Source organism: Bos mutus, chromosome 10, assembly GCF_027580195.1.
Source record: "Bos mutus isolate GX-2022 chromosome 10, NWIPB_WYAK_1.1, whole genome shotgun sequence".
NCBI lineage: Eukaryota > Metazoa > Chordata > Mammalia > Artiodactyla > Bovidae > Bos > Bos mutus.
The window spans coordinates 10,050,684-10,062,811 of NC_091626.1; the positions used below are offsets into that span (position 1 = coordinate 10,050,684).

Consider the following 12,128-nt stretch of genomic DNA (forward strand, 5'->3'; position numbering starts at 1 on the left):
CCTGAATGCTACAGCTTGCTGAAGCTCTACCCTATTTCAGAGAAGCTTAGTCTTAAAGGAGAAGCCTACCCTCCTAGCCTCTGCTTCCTTACCCTTCATTAGCATCACCAACCCCTGGCAATCTGGCATCCATCCCAGGCTGCTCAAACTTCTCAAGGTAAGGTCCTTTTTAAAGGACCACTACTTAGCCAATCTGATAGATACTGTTTGCCTCATTTGAAGTTTCCGTTTCCGCCACACTTGATCCTGGCTACTCATTTCTGGAAACTCCCTTTCTTGTTTTTGAGACTGTTCTCTCACGGTTTTAGCTTGATTGCTCTCTCAGCTTCTTTGCTGCCCCTTAAATGACTATTCCCCCAGAGAGGCCTAATCTGCTCTTTTCTATAAATACCCTGAATGACCTCATCCACATTCAAAGTTTCAACCAATGCTTATATATCCTAAAGATTCCCAAAAGCCTAGATCTCTTTTCCTGAATACCAGACCTGGATATTTGACTATAAAACATTCCTACGCAGATGGCAATAAATACAACAGTTTTTATGCAATTCATCATCTCACCTCACTGCAAACTTGCTTTTCTCCTGGTTCCCTACCTCAGCTAATGGCCGACCAAGCCAATCTTCCTGCCCCTCTGTATCGACAGAGTTCACTGTCAACTCCTACAGACAGCACTACTTAAATCTCTTTTAAATCGTGCCCATGTCCTTCTCTACCTTAATTCAAGCCATTATTCCTGACTAAGCTGCTGCAGTTAACTTATTACACAAATTTGAGGATCTCCAAGACCTCCATTCATTTCTCTCTCACGCATATCTCCCCAAGTCTAAAACTTCCTCCATACTGTGACCTGATTAGTTCATCTAAAACACAAGTTGGTATTAACTCTACAAACTTAACGTTGTTCCTTTGCTAACCATCGTGTAAAGCAGTGACTTCTAAGGAGGGGCGGGGGCAACAGGAATATATTATTTGCTCCTCTTTCATTTCTGTTTTTGTTTTATATGTCTATGTGGGTTCCAGAAAAACATCTACTTCTGCTTCATGGACTACACTAAAGCCTTTGACCATGTGGATCACAACAAACTGTGGAAAATTCTTAGAGATAGGAATACCAGACTGCTTAATCTGTCTTCCAAGAAACCTGTATGTGAGTCAAAAAGCAACAGTTAGAACTGGAAGACATGGAACAACTGACTGGTTCCAAATTGGGAAAGGAGAGCATCAAGGCTGTATATTGTCACCCTGCTTAATTTATATATAGAGTACATCATGCCAAATGCTAGGCTGGATGAATCACAAACTGGAATCAAGACTGCCGGGAGAAATATCAACCACCTCAGATATGCAGATGATAACACTCTAATGGCAGAAAGTGAAGAGGAACTAAAGGGCCTCTTGATGAAGGTGAACGAGGACAATGAAGCTGGTTTGAAAGTCAACATTCAAGTGTGGCACTCCCTTCTCTGTGCTCATAAACACAGCATACGTCTCTATCACAGCACTTAAGTCACAGTAATGGAACTTGTTTTTTATGTGGCTGTCTACCTATCTTTGTATTGCCAGTGCCTAGTGTGACTCATGAAACAAATGAAATTATTTAATATTTGTTACAAGTGCTCAAGAGGCACTGTGATAGGGGATAAACTGTGGCAACACCTTCGCTACCTGACACAGTTGAAAGAGTTAAGTGCTCCTCTTTGCTGAGGTTTATTTAGGCTCAAGATAAACTTTAACTGTTAAATTTTAAGATGTGCTTACTTACATTAAGCACTGAGTTTTCTGGTGTTGGTAACAGGGAGAGATTTTTAGAAAGCCAACACTTCATCACCCACCAAATTCTAATCAATTGTCAACAGTGTCAACACATTCTGAAAAATGCCTTATATAAATTCAAAAGCTAAGGCTCAGTGATTCTGGTCAAACACAGCAAATTAATTGCACATATTTATCTTGCTTTTCTGAAACTACACTAAAATGAAAGGGAAGGGGATAAACCCATAACCACAAAGAACAGAAGTGACACCAGTGGATAAGTAATTTTAATACAATTTTCAAAGAAGTAATTTGGAAGAAGGAATAGTACATGACGTGGCAAAGTCAAGGAAACTACTGAGTGAACAACTTGCTGGCCAGAATTTAGAGACAAAGGAGCTGCAGGAGAGAGTGTGAAGTATGGATCTGAAATTAGGGAACTGATTGAAAAGTTTAAGTAACAGAGCAATGAGAGTTTCCTTCCCCCTTCCCACCACCAGAGAAAATTACTTTCCCCAGTAGCAGAAAACAAGGGTGGAGCATTAAGAAAAATGCTGCAAACCCTCCCTTCATGGTTTTCAGTTTACAGTGGGTATATGCCTCCTCAGAGAAGGCAATGGCAACCCACTTCAGTACCCTTGCCTGGAGGATCCCATGGATGGAGGAGCCTGGTAGGCTGCAGTCCATGGGGTCGCAAAGAGTCAGACACGACTGAGAGACTTCACTTTCACTTTTCACTTTCCTGCATTGGAGAAGGAAATGGCAACCCACTCCAATGTTCTTGCCTGGAGAATCCCAGGGACGGGGGAGCCTTTGGGCTGCCGTCTATGGGGTCGCACAGAGTCAGACACGACTGAAGCGACTTAGCAGCAGCAGCAGCATGTGCCTCCTAGATATATAATGGTGTACACTTCGCTCTCAGAATGCCAAAAGGTATATATATTGGAAGACCGTCTTTTAGAGAAACTGAACGGTCTTCAAGAAAAGACCTACAGCCTCAGAGACTAGATTTCTACTTACTGACACCTGGAAACCACCCAAGAAGCTGGCCTGTTCACCACCTAAATGCCTAACATGAAGCCCACTGGTGACAGGACTCACTGGGTCACTGACAGCTTCTAACGGGCTTTCTAGCATCTTACTCTTAATCACACAGATGGGGATCACCAGATACTCTAGGCAAGTTTAGGATCATGAAAGAAGAAACCAAGCAAACAAAAAAGGAACCCCAAAGAAAACTTAGGGAATAGAAAACAAAAGAATCTCAAAAAAATCTACTGCCTCCTGGTGGACATTCTCTGCATAAAACTCCCCACCTTCAGTGTGCGAAGAGTTGAATAGGATGGGATGTCACTTAGGTAATTAGGTCACTAATCAGTTGACTTTCAACTAATCAAAAGGAAGGTTACCCTGAGTGGTCCTAACTTATTTAGGTGAGTCCTTTAGAAGATGATAAAGCACCGAGAGGGGCTCCTCCTGCTGGCCTTGAAGACAATGCCGCTGTGAGTTCTACTTGTTGCTGTTGCTGTTTAATCGCTAAGTTGTGTCCAACTCTCTCGGACCCCATGTACTGTAGCCCACCATGCTCCTTAGCTGCAAGGAAATGAAATCAGCCAACAACCATGTGAGCATTCAGGGAGATACTGGTCCACAGATAAGACTCTTGCCCCAGCTGCCACCTTGACTGCTGCCTCGTGAGACCCTGAGCAGAAGATCCCGTGAAGGTCCCTGGACTCCTGAGTCACAAAAGCTAAGGTAAATCAGTGTTGTTTTACAGCCACCAAAATTGTGGTAATTGTCACACAGCAATAGAAAACTAATACCATAGCATGTGGACAAACTTAAGGGTATCTAAGTAGGATAAACAGACAGAAATTACACTTCCTCCAAAAGCATAAAAAGTTCAGGAGTCAAAGCCCTGCCAGGTAGTTTCAAAAATAATACATTCAGAAATGCCAGAAAGCAGAACTCACTCTGCACAGGGCTAACTGGTAAGCATTGCCAGAGGTAATCAGGTTTAAAGACACAGAGATTAGTTTCAAGTGGATCTTTTAGCTTGTAAAAAAAAGAGAGAGATTAAAAGGTTCAACCAGAGTTTCTCCCTTTAGTTCAAAATTACAATTTCTTACAGCTTGCAAGCAAAGAACAAAAAGGTTTCAAGAATCACTGAAGCTTTTGAATGGACAAAAGTTCTTCATGTATATGCTTCATTTTTCAAATGACACTACGTAAGGTCCTTGGACCAGCAATATCAGCATCACCTAAGAATTTAATAGAGCAGCAAATTCATGGGCCCCACTTACAGACCTACTGAATCAAAAACTCAGGCTGAAGTCTAGCAGTCTGTCTTTAACAAGCCCTCTAGGTGATTCGAATGCAAGTTCAAATTGAGAACCACTAATCTAGTGTTGGAGAAGACTCTTCAGGGTCTCTTGGACTGCAAGGAGATCCAACCAGTCCATTCTAAAGGAGATCAGCCCTGGGATTTCTTTGGAAGGAATGATGCTAAAGCTGAAACTCCAGTACTTTGGCCACCTCATGCGAAGAGTTGACTCATTGGAAAAGACTGTGATGCTGGGAGGGATTGGGGGCAGGAGGAGAAGGGAACGACAGAGGATGAGATGGCTGGATGGCATCACTGACTCGATGGACATGAGTCTGAGTGAACTCCGGGAGTTGGTGGACAGGGAGGCCTGGTGTGCTGTGATTCATGGGGTCCCAAAGAGTCGGACACGACTGAATCTAGTGTTCATTTCTGCCAATGCCCTGCCATGCTCTCTGGTCTTCCTTCTTGAGTCAAGAGTTTTCAGCACAGGGTTTTGAGAACTCTGGATATGAATGCCTTCAGGCAGGACACACTCTCTTCACTTTGCCACGGTCTCCACCAGTCCTTACTGACTTCTACCTTATACATTTTCTGCTCAGCCAATGATAACATTAGAGTTTGGGACCTCGGGGGGAAAAATTCAGAAAGAATAACCATTTTAAAACTGGGTATGATATGGCCCAATGGACTTCTATGAATTCTAGGGAGTTAAACAACTTACAGCTGTCTCATGACTCAGAAATTGTACTGCAGCCTGTAAGTGACCCTTGCACTTGCAGGTCTCATGGTCCAACATTACGTTCTAGGAAACATGCTTTAAGATAACATCCCAAGCGCTCTTATTCCAGACTGAGCTTCTCAGAGAAGTAGACCCTGCCAACTTACGTGGTCTTGAGGCTCATTCGTTCAACAACTATAAAGGCAGTTAACAGGGCTCTGACTGATGGAATTTACACTTTAGAATCGACTTTGGAAATTATACAAAACACATGTAATAACACTTCAGTTCATTCATGAGAAAGACGTCAGTGTATTCAAAACAAAAGGCATTGAGCAGAGATTTGAGTACACTAAAATCAGAATATAGTTTCTTTCAGGACCATCTAAAAGGAAAACAAGATATGTTTAATTAAAACTCATTGTCAACTAAGATACTAAGCCTACATTAGACTCTTTTCCTTTTTTAAAAAAACTGAGGTGGAGAAGGAAATGGCAACCCACTCCAGTATTCTTGCCTGGAGAATCCCATGGACAGAGGAGCTTGGTGGGCTACAGTCCACGGGTCGCAAAGAGTCGGACACGACTGAGCGACTTCACTTTAAAAAAAACAAACAAACAAAAAAAAAAAAACTGAGGGGTTAGAAACCCCACTCTAAATGAGTCTTGGGCTTTCCTGGTGGCTCAGTGGTAAAGAATCCACTTATCCTCAATGGTAAGTAACCACTGCACCATCTTTGAAAACACTTTTCAGGCTAGCTTCCTACCACATGAATAGCCTATAGTTTACCCACAGATCATATACTAAATACCCCCAATATACTAATATGCCACCAAGTAAAACTAAGTAGCAATATTACCATAATGTCTTACTTCCCTCACATTAACACAGGCATAGCAATAAATATCAATTCAGCATTAATAAAATACTAAATGAAAGCAACAATGAAAATAGACAACTAAAATCCCATATGTTATCAGTTGAGTAAGGAAAAAGACAGCCCACAAAATCTAGAACCATTTTTTTTCAATCAACAGAACCTCAAGAAAGATAAAAGGGTGATTTGGGAGTCTTCCCATTCAGCTGAATGTATACAGATCCCTGATTCTGTAAACATCAAAGGAGCTGGCAGGGTGATTAAGCAAAGCAAAACACATGAATTTTAATGTTAAAACCCATGTGACAGAGATTCATACCTACAGAGTAAGACAGAAAATGGCAGTTTTAAAAGATAAGCAAAAGGGAAGCACAGAAAGGTAAAGGGATAGGCTAAGTGTTAGTTGCTCAGTCGTGTCCAACCCTTTATGACCCCATGCACTGTAGCCCGAGGGGCTCCTCTGTCCATGGAATTCTCCAGGCAAGAATACTGGAGTGGGTTGCCATGTCCCACTCTAAGGGATCTTCCCAATCCAGGGATCAAACTTGGGTATCCTGCTTTGCCGGCAGATTCTTTACTGAGCCACCAGGGAAACGCAAAGGGATAGGCTAGGCTCACTTGAATATTATTATACAGTTGGTTCAAATTAATAGTCCTAAGCTTAGTCATGTATAGATTTACCTTCCACGAAGGAACACGGACAGAAATTTTCTAATGTGAGTACTTTAAGCTCTTTGATAGTCAAATCCACTTAAGATAACTTCCCAGAGACCTTTATTAAGAGCCTAATGAGGGAAGCTGAAAGCAACTAGGGCAGAGAATTCCAACTCACAAAAAAGCCTTATTCAGAATAACAGTTCTAGATCTCTTAAATGAAACAGAAAGAAGGAAACACAACTTAAGACTGAGGCATGCTTAGAACTAAAGATGAAAGGGTCCAACAATTTACCATGGAAATTTATTAAAAAATAACTGGTACATCCAACTTATCCCCACCTGCTAGGAATCAGGATTTTCTGTACACTAAAAGTGGGGTCTAATTCCCCAGAACCTCTCAACTTACACTGTACATGTGTGCTTTGCTATGATCTAGGTGGTTAGGACAGAGAAGGCAATGGCACCCACTCCAGTACTCTTGCCTGGAAAATCCCATGGATGGAAGACCCTGGTAGGTTGCAGTCCATGGGGTCGCTAAGAGTTGGACATGACTGAGCGACTTCACTTTCACATTTCACTTTCATGCATTCAAGAAGGAAATGGCAACCCACTCCAGTGTTCTTGCCTGGAAAATCCCAGGGACAGGGGAGCCTGGTGGGCTGCCGTCTACGGGGTTGCACAGAGTCGGACACGACGGAAGCGACTTAGCAGCAGCAGCAGGTGGTTAGGAAATGCAATGCACAGTATCCAGAGAGACATGAACTTGGGCTACGGCTATCACGGCCCTCCTACTAAAGACAGGGACAAATGAGGAGCAAGTCCTGCAGATGGGATGGCAGTCAGAGCATCCTCTCCTCAGCCCTCTGGACCCTGCGGCACGTGACCACGTGCATCTGGACGTGCATTAGACATGACATAACAAACACGACTTAACCTCACAAAGGAGCAAAAGCTGCTTTGATAGCTGTTTAATTTCTGTCTAACTCTTGTTCAGTAATTTTTTAAAAAGTCCTCGGTTCTTAAAACTGCTCTGCCTTGAGGAACTGGTGCCAACTCTTTTCAAAGGTAACATGCAAAAGCTTCATGTTTTATGAAAGCACATTAAAAGAAAATGTCCAAAAAGCAAAGCGATTTTTTTAAAGCTAATATTAGGTGTTAAAGGATTAAAGCGATTTTTCAAAAGTGAGAGAAAGTGCAAAAGTAAACTGTACTATGAAGAGAAAGCATTGAGTAGACTGCTAATTTTTCGGATTTTAGAATTTTATCTTCCGATACAAAACAGAAAACTGACTTTTTGCCATCTGCCAGTAGCTTACCGTTAAAGAGAAAAGATAGTTATGTGTAAATGAAATCCAGATCCCAAGTCAAACGTTTGTTTTACATATTTGAAATTTTTTTAGCTACACCAAAGCCATATTGGGCTCACAATTAGTCACTGGGGAGAAGAAACCTCACAAGAAAGAATACTTTGTTTTTTTTTCTCTTTGCAAGGTCATGAAAAAGCAATTCAGTTTTGTGCCTGTAAAAGTAATTATTAATTATACTTGTCCCTGTAAAATTAATTCTAAATTATACCTACCAGGGAAATGAGATTTTTAAAAACCTTTAAAAAAAAAAAAAAAAAGAAATCAATAAAAAATACAAGTGAAGGGTAATGACAAATCACACAATAAAATATAACACATACACGTGATTAATTTCAATCTCTTCCCTAGAAAATACTGCTTAAAACAAGCAGCACCAATTCTCATCAATTTCATCTTTTTTATCAGACATTTTATTAGGGAGCACAGAAATGACCAATAGTGTTAGACTTACAATGAAGAAAGGAAAATCAACTGCAATTAAGAACACAAGTTCACTGATAAATGTCTCTTTTAACAGTGATAATGGATGTCCTAATTTTATAGTATAGAGACAGATGTTGTAAAAATTAACATTTTAACCTCAAAGACTCAGTCTTATATGATTGTATTTATATGTTAAAGACCACCGAATGATTAGCCTTTAAAATGTTAATAGCGCCACCCGTGTGCTCCCAGTCTCGGGCAGAGTCGGGGTGGGGGGTGCCTTCAGGGCCGGTGTTTGCCCTTTGCAGCCGGGGAGGAGACAGACGCTGTTTCTTTTTGAAAAGCACCCAGTCGCAGGCCTGAGGTGGCAGCACCTCAGGGTGGCCGAGGGCTGGGGTCCGCTTGGCCTGGGGGCCCTGCTGGTCCCTTCCTTGGAGTCTGGACCTGGGAGGCTCCCGACTGTTAAAAGCGCCACCCGTGTGCTCTACTTGAAACGCCCATTAAGTAAGGTTCAGAAACTTCATCTCAATTCTCATAGATGGGCTAAAATGAATATAAATACTGCCTTGCCACATGGATTCTTTTGAAATGAAGGTACTTAATGAGCATGAAACCTTACATCATCTTAAAAAGTACTCAACTTTTCGAACCTCAACAGAGAAGCACTTTGGATTTCCAGGGAAATCTCAATCATTCCACAAACACAATGAATCTTGTGTACTACAGGGCCACTTTCCTGTGTGAGCCACGGGTCATTACAAATGTGCAGCACAGCCAGGAACTGCACAGTTCACTCAACTAAACAGAGCCCGAGAAATAAAGCTATCGAAAATGTCTTATATTCAGTCGTTTAAAAATTACATCAAGAAACACTTAAATATTTGGAACTCACTTTCCCTACTCTTCCATCCAGTGCGTCTGATTAATCAAAAATGACAAAACACCATGGATTAACTACAAATAAATATTTCAACTAAACATCATAGGTTTGGAAAATCAAACCCACGGCAATAGCAATGCTGGACCTTTTGAGACTCAACCACCTTTTCATCTGAAACATTTAATCACTTAAAACTAAACTCGGTGTACAACTATGTACAAAGCCACTTTTGTCCATCCCTTAACTGCCATGAACAACGCTCCAGGTAATTATCCTGAATGCGCTTTCACGATTCTCCAAAACCCTAAAAAGAAGTCACACTAGTCAGATTTATAGAGTGCCTTCACTTCAAAATTATTAAATACACTATTGTACTGAATCAAAATGAAGAGATTCCCCTAAACACACTCTTTATACATTTACATTTTGAAAGGGATTTTTTTAGTGTATACACTTACTTGTCCATGATAGGTTTGCAAGTTGGTTGTGAAAGTTTAGTAATTCTAGAGTCAAGGGAAAAAAAGAAAATTACAAGTGAAAGACATAAAAGAGGATCAATAAGGATATTTTTTAAAAAGGATTAATGGCTATATAATGTAATTAATCAAAAATGAGACACCTTGTTGGGCGTTTTTTGGGGGGGTGATGTTTGTGATTCCTTGTTTTTTAACTGAAGCACAGTTGATTTCCAGCGTTTTGTTAGTTTCAGGTGTACAGCAAAACATCAAGACAAACCCCAGCGGAGGGATGTGCTACCAAGACATGTGGCCGTAAGCGTGCAAAGGTTAAAGACCAAGAGAGTCAAAGGAAGACTTTCCATTCAACGGGCTTGAGGAGGGAAGGCAGGGTCCCTGTTGTTTATTAATTACATAACCACATCCTAACATGCCACCCAATCAATAGTCTCTCACTAGTGTCTGACTCTTTGTGACTCCATGGACTGTAACCTGCCAGGCTCCTCTGTCCATGGGATTCTCCAGACAAGAATATTCGAGTAGGCTGCCATTTTCCTCTCTAGGCTCTCCCGCATTGCAGGCAGACTCTTTACCATCTGAGCCACCAGGAAATTCCTCAAAAAAGAAAACACCAAATACATCATCTTCCACTTTCATTCTGTCTCCCAAATGATCCCAGCTCTAACATTTGCTCCCCTCAAAAGTCAATTTCCACAAATATGTAAAGTAACCAAGCTTGGCTTGCTGATACCCTCTCACTAACAGCTTCGTGCAAGTGCTCAAGTACCATTATCTTGATACTCCTACCCTCAGCTTTGTACTCTGCTGAAAATGTAACTATTGAGAAAGTTTTTGCTTTCATTTTAAAACTCTAGGATCTAGTTTTTGACAAGACATTATATATCTTATTTATAAGTAATAATGTCCTACATTTTGGAATGATAACACAATTTGCTATGCCATACAGAGATCATGTTACCTGTCAGCTGAGAGTGGATGTGCTAACCAGCCCATCACCACAAACCTAGAAAATAAAATTTCTCTTCCTCCTTCAAATCTTGGGGTGGGGCGAAGTGGGGTGGGGGAGGGCGGTGCTCAGATAAGCATCATCAACCCCAATACTGAAGGAAAGAGAAGCTGGGAAGCAGGGAGCAAACTGCAGAAGCAAAGTTAAGGAGATGGTAGGATTGGAGGTGGAACAGACTGACATTTTTTCCACTGCCTGGAAGTGAGTAAATGTCTGTGGGCCCTGGAGGAAAGCCCTGAGGGTCCACGGCTGTTATCTGTGCCTGCATCATTAGGCCAAGGGAAAAGGGGATGGAGCCACAAGAATGAAAGGAAGTAGGAACAAAAAGGAGCCAGTTAAAAGTCCTCACTATGCAGAACAGGTGGTTAGAGATTAGGGTAAAAGAAACAGCAAGAGTGGTCTCGTTCATGCATAACACGCTACCTGGAAAAACCCCGAAAACAGAAAAGGAGTTCTTTCAAATTTCAATCAAGAGTGAGGGCTCCATTACTCCATTAATATATTAAAAGATAAACCTATTCTCATGGAAGTTCTCATTACAAGAAAAACAGGCTTTAACAATATGACGGGATGGATGTTAGCTGGATCTATGGTCATTTCACAGACACAGGCTCCCACATGCTCACGGTTACGCTGTACATCTTACGATAATACAATGTTGTCAATTATACTGCAATAAAACTGGGGGGGGAGGGAAACCCATTCTCAAAACATGCAAACTCTTCTACTCTTCTTATAGTGGATAGCCTCCCAGTAGGTCGATACATGTAAAATTACAATTCTGTTTAATCACAAGTCAAATAACTTTTTAGCATACAAGGCAAATCTTACCAGCAACTCCATGTACCCTTTAATTTACTTCTTGGGGAATTCCAAAACATTCTCCTTATCTCCATGCAATGTGTATGCCAGCAAGAAAGCCCTTTTTAAACTCCCAAATTCACTATTCCATGGCCCTTCTGAGTGTGTGGCTCTGCTGGGAACATACCGTGCTGCTTCCTGCATTTTGACCTCTGCACATAAAATTCACTGCTCCTTAAAAAAAATAGTCCTACTCAGACAACCACACACCACCCAACACCATCCCGCCTCTCCTAACACCCTGGAATTTTCCAGGCCTGGCTGGCTATGCACTTCCCCTACCAAGTCATGCTTCACTGTCCAGCTTTGGTGTTTTCACAGGATGCAATGTACAAAGCCAAAATGTAAATATTTAAAACTGTTTTCTCAACCTACTTCCCTGACCCTTCACATAACTATTTTTCTTAAAACACTCCAGTGGTTCCCAGAGCTAAGAGCAGTGTTTTTCAAAATACCATTGCTAGTCCTGGGATGTTGGCTCAATTTATTGCGTTTCAACCATTGCGCTTTCTTAGAAATAGAATAGAAAATACCAGAGTGCATCACACAAAGGGTGTTTTTTCATGATATTTTATCATTTACATATGTGTGGACTAGGTTGTAAGGTGAAAATGTATATCTTACTATAACGGGTCACTGTTCAAAAGAGCTTGAAACAGACCAACTTTTGTTTGGTCCACAAGGCCTAACCTGAGCCCTGTGTAAGACTCTGGGCCTGTCTCTTGCTGTACCCCATAAAGCCAAGTTCACCACGTCAAATTATTTTGCAGTTCCTTGTCTTA

General features: G+C 41.4%; 1 protein-coding gene across 4 annotated transcripts in view; it reads right to left on the reverse strand.

Moving 5' to 3' along the window:
* Positions 1–12,128, reverse strand: part of HOMER1 (homer scaffold protein 1) — a 134,354-nt gene that overhangs the window by 116,801 nt on the left and 5,425 nt on the right. The window contains exon 1 of one of the 4 annotated variants that reach the window (XM_070377268.1): positions 11,317–11,493. The exons of 1 other annotated variant lie outside the window; for it this stretch is intronic. In XM_070377268.1, coding sequence (XP_070233369.1) covers positions 11,317–11,381 — 65 coding nt within the window. In that variant the 5' untranslated portion in view covers positions 11,382–11,493. Of the gene's footprint in view, positions 1–11,316; positions 11,494–12,128 lie in introns of those variants that run through there. 2 more of the 4 variants (XM_070377265.1, XM_070377267.1) reach the window with 2 other exon arrangements.